The 12,793-nt window shown below is 44.1% G+C and overlaps 1 protein-coding gene across 1 annotated transcript; it reads left to right on the top strand.

Moving 5' to 3' along the window:
* Positions 1-474: 474 nt before the first annotated feature.
* On the top strand, positions 475-3,286 carry LOC124027205 (cell wall protein DAN4-like). Its single transcript, XM_046339673.1, has 4 exons — positions 475-1,133; positions 1,454-1,835; positions 2,018-2,091; positions 3,003-3,286. Exons 1-4 carry the CDS (start codon positions 981-983, stop codon positions 3,228-3,230), a joined length of 837 nt encoding a protein of 278 aa, XP_046195629.1. The 5' UTR covers positions 475-980; the 3' UTR covers positions 3,231-3,286.
* Positions 3,287-12,793: the final 9,507 nt, after the last annotated feature.

Here is a 12,793-nt window from a genome sequence, read left to right as displayed (position 1 = left end):
GGTCTAGTGGTAGAAGGCGTCCCTGGTCTAGTGGTGGAAGCGTCCCTGGTCTAGTGGTGGAAGTGGTAGAAGACGTCCCTGGTCTAGTGGTGGAAGGCGTCCCTGGTCTAGTGGTAGAAGGCGTCCCTGGTCTAGTGGTAGAAGGCGTCCCTGGTCTAGTGGTAGAAGGCGTCCCTGGTCTAGTGGTGGAAGGCGTCCCTGGTCTAGTGGTGGAAGACGTCCCTGGTCTAGTGGTGGAAGACGTCCCTGGTCTAGTGGTAGAAGACGTTAGTGGTAGAAGACGTCCCTGGTCCAGTGGTGGAAGACGTTCCTGGTCTAGTGGTGGAAGACGTTCCTGGTCTAGTGGTGGAAGACGTTCCTGGTCCAGTGGTAGAAGTCGTCCCTGGTCTAGTGGTAGAAGACGTCCCTGGTCTAGTTGTAGAAGACGTTCCTGGTCCATTATACTGAATGGAATGTTACATGTTGTTCTTTATGTAAAACTCTTAATGATCCCGTCACATTCAGGTTGTAGAACTGATTTACAACACATTTAACACAATGGTTGTTGTGATACAACTTATTTTGGTGATAAATTGTCTGCACATAAATGTTTACTCAATCATTGTGCCGTGGCTCCACAGTCCACAACGCTTGTTTAATTATTTTGGTCCAGAAAACCTTGTTGTGCCAAATGCGTTGTACATACAACATGTGTGTACAGGGCCAATGTCTAGCGTATCCTGTTGTAAATAAGGATTTGTTCTTCACCTTCTTGCCTAGATAAATAAATACATCAGTAATATCAACAGAAGAGCTGATCAGGAGGATCATGTAAAAGGTTATAGCACTGCCTTGGAGAGATCACGGTTTCCTCTAACAATTCATTTAAATACATTAATTCATACATTTGTCCCATTGTGGTTGCAGAATAAATGGTACATATGATAGTTTCCTGGTGAAATCTCTGTGATACGGTGGCAGTGGAGTCAAACTTCCGCTAGATGCAAGATGTTTGTGTGTTGACAGAACTGGACAAACTGAGGGGTCATTTCCAGCTGCTGTCTGTCCTGCCAGCAGACACTCGTTCCTCTCTGCTCCAGCTCCTCAAGACAACCATGGAGGACAGAGAGACAGTCAGTGTGCTGGAGAGTGTGGTGAGTTGAGGCGTACAGAAACAGGGCACACACACACACACACACAGTCCTACAGTTATTGTCTATGAGCGGATTACTAGCAAGAATCAGCAGCTTTCTGAAAATGCTGAACATACTAACTTCTCATTACGTTCGGTCTGTCATCATTATAATCTACCATAGTATCCTAAATATCTTCTGTCTCAAACCTTCACATATGAGTCATTTACCAGACACTCTTATCCAGAGAGACTTACAGTCAAGTACATTCAACTAAGTTTAGCAGGAAAAAACAAACCACACATCTCACCTATTCTTTCTAATAATGTCTCTTCTCACAGCTGGACCAGATGTGCACAGGGAAGACAGCTGACCTGGGGGAGGTTAAGGAAGTGTCTCAGATGCAGACAGTCCAGGCCATACTGAACCTTCTAGAGCATTCGGACTCCAGCCCAACACACTCTGTCCTCAGTGATTCCAGCCAGAAACCCTCCCTCAGTGATTCCAGCCAGACACCATCCCTCAGTGATTCCAGCCAGACACCATCCCTCAGTGATTCCAGCCAGACACCATCCCTCAGTGATTCCAGCCAGACACCATCCCTCAGTGATTCCAGCCAGACACCATCCCTCAGTGATTCCAGCCAGACACCATCCCTCAGTGATTCCAGCCAGACACCCACCCTCCTCAATGCCACTCATCTCATTGTCAGTGCCATGGATGGTGAGACACTGAGCAGTGAATATTAGTTGAATATTAAGTGCCAGTTCAATTCATTGTCTCCAGCCACTGCATTTATCAGGAAAACTGGCATCTCACTTCATGAACATTTTATTTTCTCAGAACCCACAATGCCCTGAAAACCACTTCCTGTTTCACACCATCTGTGAATCTTTATTTCTCAGGAATGACAGATGAAGGTCTCTCTGTGTTGGGATCCTGTTGCAGTCCTCCAGTCTTACAGGCCCTGCAGATCCTGGTGAGTTCACACTTCCCCTTTTGTTACACTTAGCCTGGTAAAAACAAGTCTGTATACTTCTTCAAAAATACTGTACACTTACAAACAATCTATGGGCCTCCCGGGTGGCGCAGTCGTCAAAGGCACTGCATCGCAGCGCTAGCTGTGCCACCGGCCTCAACTGGGAGGTCCATGGGGCGATGCACAATTGGCCTAGCGTCGTCCGGGTTAGGGAGGGTTTGGCCGGTAGGGTTATCCTTGTTTCACTAGCGACTCCTGTGGCAGGCCGGGCGCAGTGCAGGTGTACGGTGTTTCCTCCGACATATTGGTGCAGCTGGCTTCCGGGTTGGATGCGCACTTGGTTGGGTTGTGTTTCAGAGGATGCATGACTCGACCTTCGTCTCTCCCGAGCCCGTACGGGATGATGAGACAAGACAGTAACTACTAACAATTGGATACCACGAAATTGGGGAGAAAAAGTGGGTAAAAAATAAATACTACACTGTCTGGTAAACAAGTCTGTATACTTCTTCAAAAATATAGTACTGTGTGACCTGTTCACCACTTGGGTAAGCTAAGTAAAGGTTCAATTAATTCAATAGTTGTTTGGAATAGATTAAGGGTGGCAGGTAGCCTTGCAGTTAGAGCGTTGGGCCAGTAACCCTGGCTGTGACCTCACTCCCTGTGGGTGTCCCAGGGGGAGTTGGGATATGGTGACCCTGGCCGTGACCTCACTCCCTGTGGGTGTCCCAGGGGGAGTTGGGATATGCAACAAACACCTTTCCATTACCAACACGTGTGTAACAGGACAAATATAAACACCCCCCCCCCCGTTATTACAATACTTCATTCTCCATTTTGAAATTGTCATTGCATCTTACAGACATGACATTGCAGTATCTGATCATATTCCTGTGCTGCTTGTCCTCCAGGTGCAGCATGTGGCAGCAGGGAGTGGGGAGACCCTCTCTCTGAGAGATGCAGGTCTGGCTGTTCTGACTGAGGAGGACGTGTATCAGAGGACAGAGAGTCTCTTTGGTCACTCTGAAGTTACACTGAAGAGAGAGGAGGACACACTGAGGACAGAGATGAAGGACCAGCCTGGATACCTTCCTCTAGTCATGAGTATCACTGTGAAAGGCCTGGCCTCTTTAGTTTAAGGAGAGACTGAGTGAGAGAGGGAGGAGCGGTTTCCTTCCTCTCCGGCAACTGAGTTAGGAAGGCGCCTGTATCTTTGTAGTGACTGGGTGTATTGATACACCATCCAAAGTGTAATTCATAACTTCACAATGCTCAAAGGTATATTCAATGTCTGCTTCTTTTTTTTAACCCATCTACCAATAGGTGCCCTTCTTTGTGAACCATTGGTAAACCTGTGCTTGAAATTCACTGCTCGACTGAGGGACCTTACAGTTAACTGTGTGTGGGGTCGTTATTCAAAAATCATATTAAACACTATTATTGCACACACAGTCCATGCAACTTGTGATTTTACTCATGAACTTATTTAGGCTTACCGTAACCAGTTTTCCATTTTTAATTCCTTTGTAAACAATTCCACTGTGACATTATGGGGTACAGTATGTAGATCAGTGACACAAAATCTCAATGTAATCAGGTTGTAACAACGTGAAGTCTTTCTGAAGGCACTATTACCGGATGACGTTGTCATGGCCAATAGGAGTGATATAACCTTACAGGATCACTATTAAGACTATAACCTTACAGGATCAGTATTAAGACCCTACAGGATATTAAGACCCTACAGGATCGGTATTAAGACCCTACAGGATCGGTATTAAGACCCTACAGGATCGGTATTAAGACCCTACAGGATCGGTATTAAGACCCTACAGGATCGGTATTAAGACCTACAGGATCGGTATTAAGACCCTACAGGATCGGTATTAAGACTCTACAGGATCGGTATTAAGACTCTACAGGATCGGTATTAAGACTCTACAGGATCGGTATTAAGACTCTACAGGATCGGTATTAAGACCCTACAGGATCGGTATTAAGACCCTACAGGATCGGTATTAAGACCCTACAGGATCGGTATTAAGACCCTACAGGATCGGTATTAAGACTCTACAGGATCGGTATTAAGACTCTACAGGATCGGTATTAAGACTCTACAGGATCAGTATTAAGACCCTACAGGATCAGTATTAAGACCCTACAGGATCAGTATTAAGACGACACCCTACAGGATCAGTATTAAGACCCTACAGGATCAGTATTAAGACGACACCCTACAGGATCAGTATTAAGACTACAGGATCAGTATTAAGACCCTACAGGATCAGTATTAAGACGACACCCAACAGGATCAGTATTAAGACGACACCCAACAGGATCAGTATTAAGACCCTACAGGATCAGTATTAAGACTCTACAGGATCAGTATTAAGACCCTACAGGATCAGTATTAAGACCCTACAGGATCAGTATTAAGACCCTACAGGATCAGTATTAACACCCTACAGGATCAGTATTAAGACTCTACAGGATCAGTATTAAGACTCTACAGGATCAGTATTAAGACTCTACAGGATCAGTATTAAGACCCTACAGGATCAGTATTAAGACTCTACAGGATCAGTATTAAGACCCTACAGGATCAGTATTAAGACTCTACAGGATCAGTATTAAGACTCTACAGGATCAGTATTAAGACCCTACAGGATCAGTATTAAGACCCTACAGGATCAGTATTAAGATACAGGATCAGTATTACCTCTACAGGATCAGTATTAAGACTCTACAGGATCAGTATTAAGACTCTACTCAGTATTAAGACCCAGGATCAGTATTAAGACCCAACAGGATCAGTATTAACACCCTACAGGATCAGTATTAACACCCTACAGGATCAGTATTAAGACTCTACAGGATCAGTATTAAGACCCAACAGGATCAGTATTAAGACCCAACAGGATCAGTATTAAGACGACACTCTACAGGATCAGTATTAAGACGACACTCTACAGGATCAGTATTAAGACGACACCCTACAGGATCAGTATTAAGACTCTACAGGATCAGTATTAAGACTCTACAGGATCAGTATTAAGACTCTACAGGATCAGTATTAAGACTCTACAGGATCAGTATTAAGACCCTACAGGATCAGTATTAAGACCCTACAGGATCAGTATTAACACCCTACAGGATCAGTATTAAGACTCTACAGGATCAGTATTAAGACTCTACAGGATCAGTATTAAGACCCTGCAGGATCAGTATTAAGACTCTACAGGATCAGTATTAAGACCCTACAGGATCAGTATTAAGACTCTACAGGATCAGTATTAAGACTCTACAGGATCAGTATTAAGACCCTACAGGATCAGTATTAAGACCCTACAGGATCAGTATTAAGACCCTACAGGATCAGTATTAAGACTCTACAGGATCAGTATTAAGACTCTACAGGATCAGTATTAAGACTCTACAGGATCAGTATTAAGACCCAACAGGATCAGTATTAAGACCCAACAGGATCAGTATTAACACCCTACAGGATCAGTATTAACACCCTACAGGATCAGTATTAAGACTCTACAGGATCAGTATTAAGACCCAACAGGATCAGTATTAAGACCCAACAGGATCAGTATTAAGACGACACTCTACAGGATCAGTATTACTCTATCAGTCAACCCTACAGGATCAGTATTAAGACTCTACAGGATCAGTATTAAGACTCTACAGGATCAGTAAAGACTCTACAGGATCAGTATTAAGACCCTACAGGATCAGTATTAAGACCCTTCAGTATTAAGACCTTCAGTGGGATCAATTAAGACCCTTCACCCTACAGGATCAGTATTAAGACCCTACAGGATCAGTATTAAGACCCTACAGGATGTATTAAGACCCTAAATTATTAAGACCCTACAGGATCAGTATTAAGACTCTACAGGATCAGTATTAAGACCCTAAGGATCAGTATTAAGACCCTACAGGATCAGTATTAAGACCCTAAGGATCAGTATTAAGACTCTAAGGATCAGCCTTCAATTCTACTGTGACCCAACAGGATCTGTCAACACCCTACAGGATCAGTATTAACACCCTACAGGATCAGTATTAAGACTCTACAGGATCAGTATTAAGACCCAACAGGATCAGTAGACCCAACAGGATTATTAAGACACATCCAGGATCAGTATTGATTTCAGTATTAAGACGACACCCTTCCAGTATTAAGACTCTACAGGATCAGTATTAGACTCTACAGGATCAGTTTAAGACTCTACAGGATCAGTATTAAGACTCTACAGGATCAGTATTAGACCCTACAGGATCAGTATTAGACCCTACAGGATCAGTATTAAGACCCTACAGGATCAGTATCAAGACCCTACAGGATCGGGACCCTACAGGATCATTTAAGACCCTTCAATTAAGACCTTTATTGGACACAGGATCAGTATTAAGACTCTATCAGTATTAAGACTGATCAGTTTCTCAGTATTAAGACGACACTGTTGAGTGTTATAAAAGCCGGTATTCAATCCAGTGTGTTCTGAGTAGTGCACTGGACAGCTGACCATGATCCTTTAAAGGCATTTTTGTTTGTGGACATTACCATTTCACGGCAAAAGGTGCATTTAAATTACCTTTAAAAGTCACGTGTAATGCACTGCTCTATGATAACGAATCCTGGCCTAAAACTACTGCTTAGAATTGGGAGCGTGTCAAGGGATCTATTCAATCCGCATGGTTCAGCATTCCAATTTTAAATTTAAAGGCAATGTTCCTGCTTTAGCAGAGAATGCATTCATGGTCGCTAAATGTTGGCTTAAAATCGGGAAAATTTCCTTCAATTCTACTGTGCAATCTGTAACTCTTCAGTAATGTAGACTGAATAGAGCTTTAGTCCACCGTTCTTTGTTTACCTTCTTTCATGGACCTTTTCTCCTGCGTGGCAAGTTACAAGGACAGTCATTTAATTAAACTTACACCATTATTATACTGATGTTTCTCCATCTACAACAGCTGGAGAACATACGGACATCCTGGTGCTTTCCTCCTGGAGTTGTAGGGAAAACTCCTGGAAAACGCTGTTCCAGGGTCACAACGTTATAAATCACCTGGGAGCCTGAGCAGCAGTGGTAGGATTTTCCTTTCTGTGTTACTGGTGTTTTACCACACAATATATTCAGGTCACTCTAGATAAGTGTTTGCTAAATGACCTACAGTACATTTAAATGTAAAAATGGCAATGATTGGACAGTTGGTCGACTCTACTGGCTTTAGAAAAGTAGAGAATAGTTTGAGGAAAGCAGGGGGTCTAGTAACATGGTACTGTATGGACCAAACATCAATTATGCTTTTCAGGGAAAATGGCCTCCAGCAAAGCTACACTGAACTAAAATATAAACAATAATGTCAAAGATTTTACCAAGTTAATTCATAAAAGGAAATCGTTCAATTGAAATAAATTCATTAGGACCTAATCTATAGATTTCACGACTGGGAATACAGATATGCATCTGTTGGTCACAGATACCTTCTAAAAATAGAGAGTTGATCAGGCTGTTGATTACAGCCTGTGGAATATTGTCCCACTTCTCTTCAATAGCTGTGTGACGTTCCTGGATATTGGCGGGAACTGGAACACACCTTCCTACACGTCGATACAGAGCATTCCAAACATGCTCAATGGGTGACATGTCTGAGTATGCAGGCCATGGAAGAACTGGGACATTTTCAGCTTCTAGGAATTGTGTACAGATCCTTGGGACATGCTGAAACGAGTGATTGCGGCAGATGAATGGCACAACAATGGGACTCAGGATCTCGTCACTGTATCTCTGTGCATTCAAATTGCCATCGATAAAATGCAATTGTTAGTTGTCCGTATCATATGCCTGCCCATACCATAACCCGGCCGCTCCCATGGGGCACTCTGTTCTAACGTTGACATCAGCAAACCGCTCGCCCACACGACGCCACACACGCCATCTGCCCGGTACAGTTGAAACGGGATTCATCCTGAAGAGCACACTTCTCCAGTGTGTCAGTGGCCATAGAAGGTGAGCATTTGCCCACTAAAGTCAGTCACGACACCAAACTGCAATGAGGTTGACTTAGGAGGACGAGCAGGCAGATGAGCTTCCACGAGACGGTTTCTGACAGTTTGTGCAGAAATGATTCAGTTGTGCAAACCCACAGTTTCATCAGCTGTTCGTTCGGTTGGCTGGTCTCAGACGATCCCGCAGGTGAAGAAGCCGGATGTGGAGGTCCTGGGACGGTGTGGTTACACGTGGGCCGCGGTTATGAGGCCGGTTCAACGATACTGACAAATTCTCTAAAATGAAAGCAGCTTATGGTAGAAAAAAACATTGAAAGCTCTGGCAGACATTCCTGCAGTCAGCATGCCAACTGCACTCTCCCTCAAACACAAGGTGCACCTGTGTAGTGATCATGCTGTTTAATGAGCTTCTTGATATGCCACTCCTGTCAGATGGATGGATTAAATTGGCAAAAGGAGAAATGCTCACTGACAGGGATGTTAACTAATGTGCACATCATTTGAGAAACGTTTTGTGCACATGGAACATTTCTGGGATCTTTTATTTCAGCTCATGAAACCTGGGACCAAAACTTTACATGTTGTTTTATATGTTTGTTATAGTGTCTTCAGAAAGTATTTATACCCATGGACTTATTCTACATGTTTTGTTATAGCCTGGATTATATAGATCTGTTTCCCCCCCTCACCCATCTAGACACAAATGCCCCATAATAAAAGTGAAAACATGTTTTCAAATTTACTTAAATGAAATATAATTTACATGAGTTTTCACACCCAAGTCACTATTTTGTAGAAGCACCTTTGACAGTGATTACAGGTGTGAGTGTTTCTGGGTAAGTCTTAAGCACTTTCCACACCTGGATAGTGCAACATCTGCACAATATTTTCTTCAAGCTCTGTCAAATTGGTTGTTAATCATTTCTAGACCACCGTTTTCAGGTATTGCCATAGATTTAAGTTCAAATTGTAACTTGGACACTGTCTTGGTAGGCTTGCCATAAAGGGGTTGAATTCTTATTGACTCTAGTTAATTTGTGAAAATAAACAATTCCACTTTGACATGGGGTGGTATGTGCTGGCCAGTGATAAAATCTAAATGTACATTTAAAAAAATTCATGCTGTAACAACAAAATGTGTGAAAAGTTGAGGGTTGTGAATGCTTCCTGAAGGCACTGTAACTACCGACATTTAATGAACTAAGCCAAATGGGTGTTTCTATTGACTAATATATATATATATCTTTGAAATATGATTTGTTTAAATAAACAAATGTACCCTTCTGTGAAATAAATTAAGTCACATTTTTTTTACACACTCTGAATATGATAAATATGACCTGAGATAAGTACAAGTCGTAAAAATAAAAAAAAGTTAATTTATTTGACACATCTGAAAATACAATGTTCTGCTCTGTTGAAATTGTAAAATATATAACTTTTAAGTAGATATGGCAGTTGGTTAAGTTTCAGTAATATCACAAAGGGAGGGTTCTCAGATGCAGTACGCTGTCAAGGTCCAGTCTCCTGGAAGCATTATTCCAACATAAAACACAGCACCATACAGACATGTACTGACAGAGTACTGACCCAACTGGGAGACCGTCCGCTGACGATACGATGGAATTAAAAGTAGACTCCTAGAGATGACGTTGCAACGAAGATATAGAGATGAGTGAGATACAGTCACACAAAGCATGTGCACGGGTGCGCATCACGCTGATACAACGTGGTAGCTACAGGACCAAAACAGCGGAGTAGTTTAACCTCGCGCTTCACGCTGCTACAACGTGGTAGCTACAGGACCAAAACAGCGGAGTAGTTTAACCTCGCGCTCACGCTGCTACAACGTGGTAGCTACAGGACCAAAACAGCGGAGTAGTTTAACCTCGCGCTTCACGCTGATACAACGTGGTAGCTACAGGACCAAAACAGCGGAGTAGTTTAACCTCGCGCTGCGCTGCTACAACGTGGTAGCTACAGGACCAAAACAGCGGAGTAGTTTAACCTCGCTTCACGCTGCTACAACGTGGTAGCTACAGGACCAAAACAGCGGAGTAGTTTAACCTCGCGCTTCACGCTGCTACAACGTGGTAGCTACAGGACCAAAAACAGCGGAGTAGTTTAACCTCGCGCTTCACGCTGCTACAACGTGGTAGCTACAGGACCAAAACAGCGGAGTAGTTTAACCCTGCGCTTCACGCTGCTGCAACGTGGTAGCTACAGGACCAAAACAGCGGAGTGGTTTAACCTCGCGCTAACGCTGCTACAACGTGGTAGCTACAGGACCAAAACAGCGGAGTAGTTTAACCTCGCGCTCACGCTGCTACAACGTGGTAGCTACAGGACCAAAACAGCGGAGTAGTTTAACCCCGCGCTTCACGCTGCTACAACGTGGTAGCTACAGGACCAAAACAGAGGAGTAGTTTAACCTCGTGCTTCACGCTGATACAACGTGGTAGCTACAGGACCAAAACAGCGGAGTAGTTTAACCCGCGCTTCACGCTGCTACAACGTGGTAGCTACAGGACCAAAACAGCGGAGTAGTTTAACCCTGCGCTTCATGCTGCTACAACGTGGTAGCTACAGGACAAAACAGCGGAGTAGTTTAACCTCGCTTCACGCTGCTACAACGTGGTAGCTACAGGACCAAAATAGCAGAGTAGTTTAACCTCGCGCTTCACGCTGCTACAACGTGGTAGCTACAGGACCAAAACAGCGGAGTAGTTTAACCCTGCGCTTCACGCTGCTACAACGTGGTAGCTACAGGACCAAAACAGCGGAGTGGTTTAACCTCGCGCTTCACGCTGCTACAACGTGGTAGCTACAGGACCAAAACAGCGGAGTAGTTTAACCTCGCTTCACGCTGCTACAACGTGGTAGCTACAGGACCAAAACAACGGAGTAGTTTAACCCCGCGCTTCACGCTGCTACAACGTGGTAGCTACAGGACCAAAACAGCGGAGTAGTTTAACCTCGCGCTTCACGCTGCTACAACGTGGTAGCTACAGGACCAAAACAGCGGAGTAGTTTAACCTCGCTTCACGCTGCTACAACGTGGTAGCTACAGGACCAAAACAGCGGAGTAGTTTAACCTGCGCTTCACGCTGCTACACGTGGTAGCTACAGGACCAAACAGCGGAGTGGTTTAACCTCGCGCTTCACGCTGCTACAACGTGGTAGCTACAGGACCAAAACAGCGGAGTAGTTTAACACCGTGCTTCACGCTGCTACAACGTGGTAGCTACAGGACCAAAACAGCGGAGTAGTTTAACCCCGCGCTTCACGCTTTACAGGACCAAAACAGCGGAGTAGTTTAACCTCGTGCTTCACGCTGCTACAACGTGGTAGCTACAGGACCAAAACAGCGGAGTGGTTTAACCTCGTGCTTCACGCTGCTACAACGTGGTAGCTACAGGACCAAAACAGCAGAGTAGTTTAACCTCGTGCTTCACGCTGCTACAACGTGGTAGCTACAGGACCAAACAGCAGAGTAGTTTAACCTCGTGCTGCACGCTGCTACAACGAGGTAGCTACAGGACCAAAACAGCAGAGTAGTTTAACCTCGTGCTTCACGCTGCTACAACGTGGTAGCTACAGGACCAAAACAGCGGAGGGTAGTAAGTTTTAAGTTCCTCGGTGTACACATCAGACAAACTGAATTTGTCCACCCACACAGACAGCATCGTGAAGAAGGCGCAGCAGCGCCTCTTCAACCTCAGGAGGCTGAAGAAATTTGGCTTGTCACCAAAAGCACTCACAAACTTCTACAGATGCACAATCGAGAGCATCTTGGCGGGCTGTATCACCGCCTGGTACGGCAACTGCTCTGCCCACAACCGTAAGGCTCTCCAGAGGGTAGTGAGGTCTGCACAACGCATCACCGGGGGCAAACTACCTGCCCTCCAGGACACCTACACCACCCGATGTCACAGGAAGGCCATAAAGATCATCAAGGACAGCAACCACCCGAGCCACTGCCTGTTCACCCCGCTATCATCCAGAAGGAGAGGTCAGTACAGGTGCATCAAAGCTGGGACCGAGAGACTGAAAAACAGCTTCTATCTCAAGGCCATCAGACTGTTAAACAGCCACCACTAACACTGAGTGGCTGCTGCCAACACACTGACTCAACTCCAGCCACTTTAATAATGGGAATTGATGGGAAATGATGTAAAATATATCACTAGCCACTTTAAACAATGCTACCTAATAATGTTTACATACCCTACATTATTCATCTCATATGCATACGTATATACTGTACTCTATATCATCGACTGCATCCTTATGTAATACATGTAACACTAGCCACTTTAACTATGCCACTTTGTTTACATACTCATCTCATATGTATATACTGTACTCGATACCATCTACTGTATCTTGCCTATGCTGCTCTGTACCATCACTCATTCATATATCTTTATGTACATATTCTTTATCCCCTTACACTTGTGTCTATAAGGTAGTAGTTTTGGAATTGTTAGCTAGATTACTTGTTGGTTATTACTGCATTGTCGAACTAGAAGCACAAGCATTTCGCTACACTCCACTAACATCTGCTAACCATGTGTATGTTACAAATAAAATGTGATTTGAATTGATTTTGATTTGAGTAGTTGAACCTCGCGCTTCAACGCTCCCTAGTTGTGGAGGAAATGGATCCACTATGTG

Source organism: Oncorhynchus gorbuscha, unplaced genomic scaffold (assembly GCF_021184085.1).
Source record: "Oncorhynchus gorbuscha isolate QuinsamMale2020 ecotype Even-year unplaced genomic scaffold, OgorEven_v1.0 Un_scaffold_2993, whole genome shotgun sequence".
Lineage (NCBI taxonomy): Eukaryota > Metazoa > Chordata > Actinopteri > Salmoniformes > Salmonidae > Oncorhynchus > Oncorhynchus gorbuscha.
The sequence above is the reverse complement of the archived record's forward strand: the minus strand, read 5'-3'. Positions and strand labels throughout refer to the sequence as shown.

Excerpts from the sequence above, each read along its gene's own strand:
- LOC124027205 (XM_046339673.1), top strand. The coding sequence starts at position 981 with ATGCAAGATGTTTGTGTGTTGACAGAACTGGACAAACTGAGGGGTCAT. Across the intron at positions 1,134-1,453 it reads TCAGTGTGCTGGAGAGTGTG|CTGGACCAGATGTGCACAGG; the intron begins GTGAGTTGAGGC and ends CTCTTCTCACAG. Across the intron at positions 2,092-3,002 it reads TACAGGCCCTGCAGATCCTG|GTGCAGCATGTGGCAGCAGG; the intron begins GTGAGTTCACAC and ends CTTGTCCTCCAG.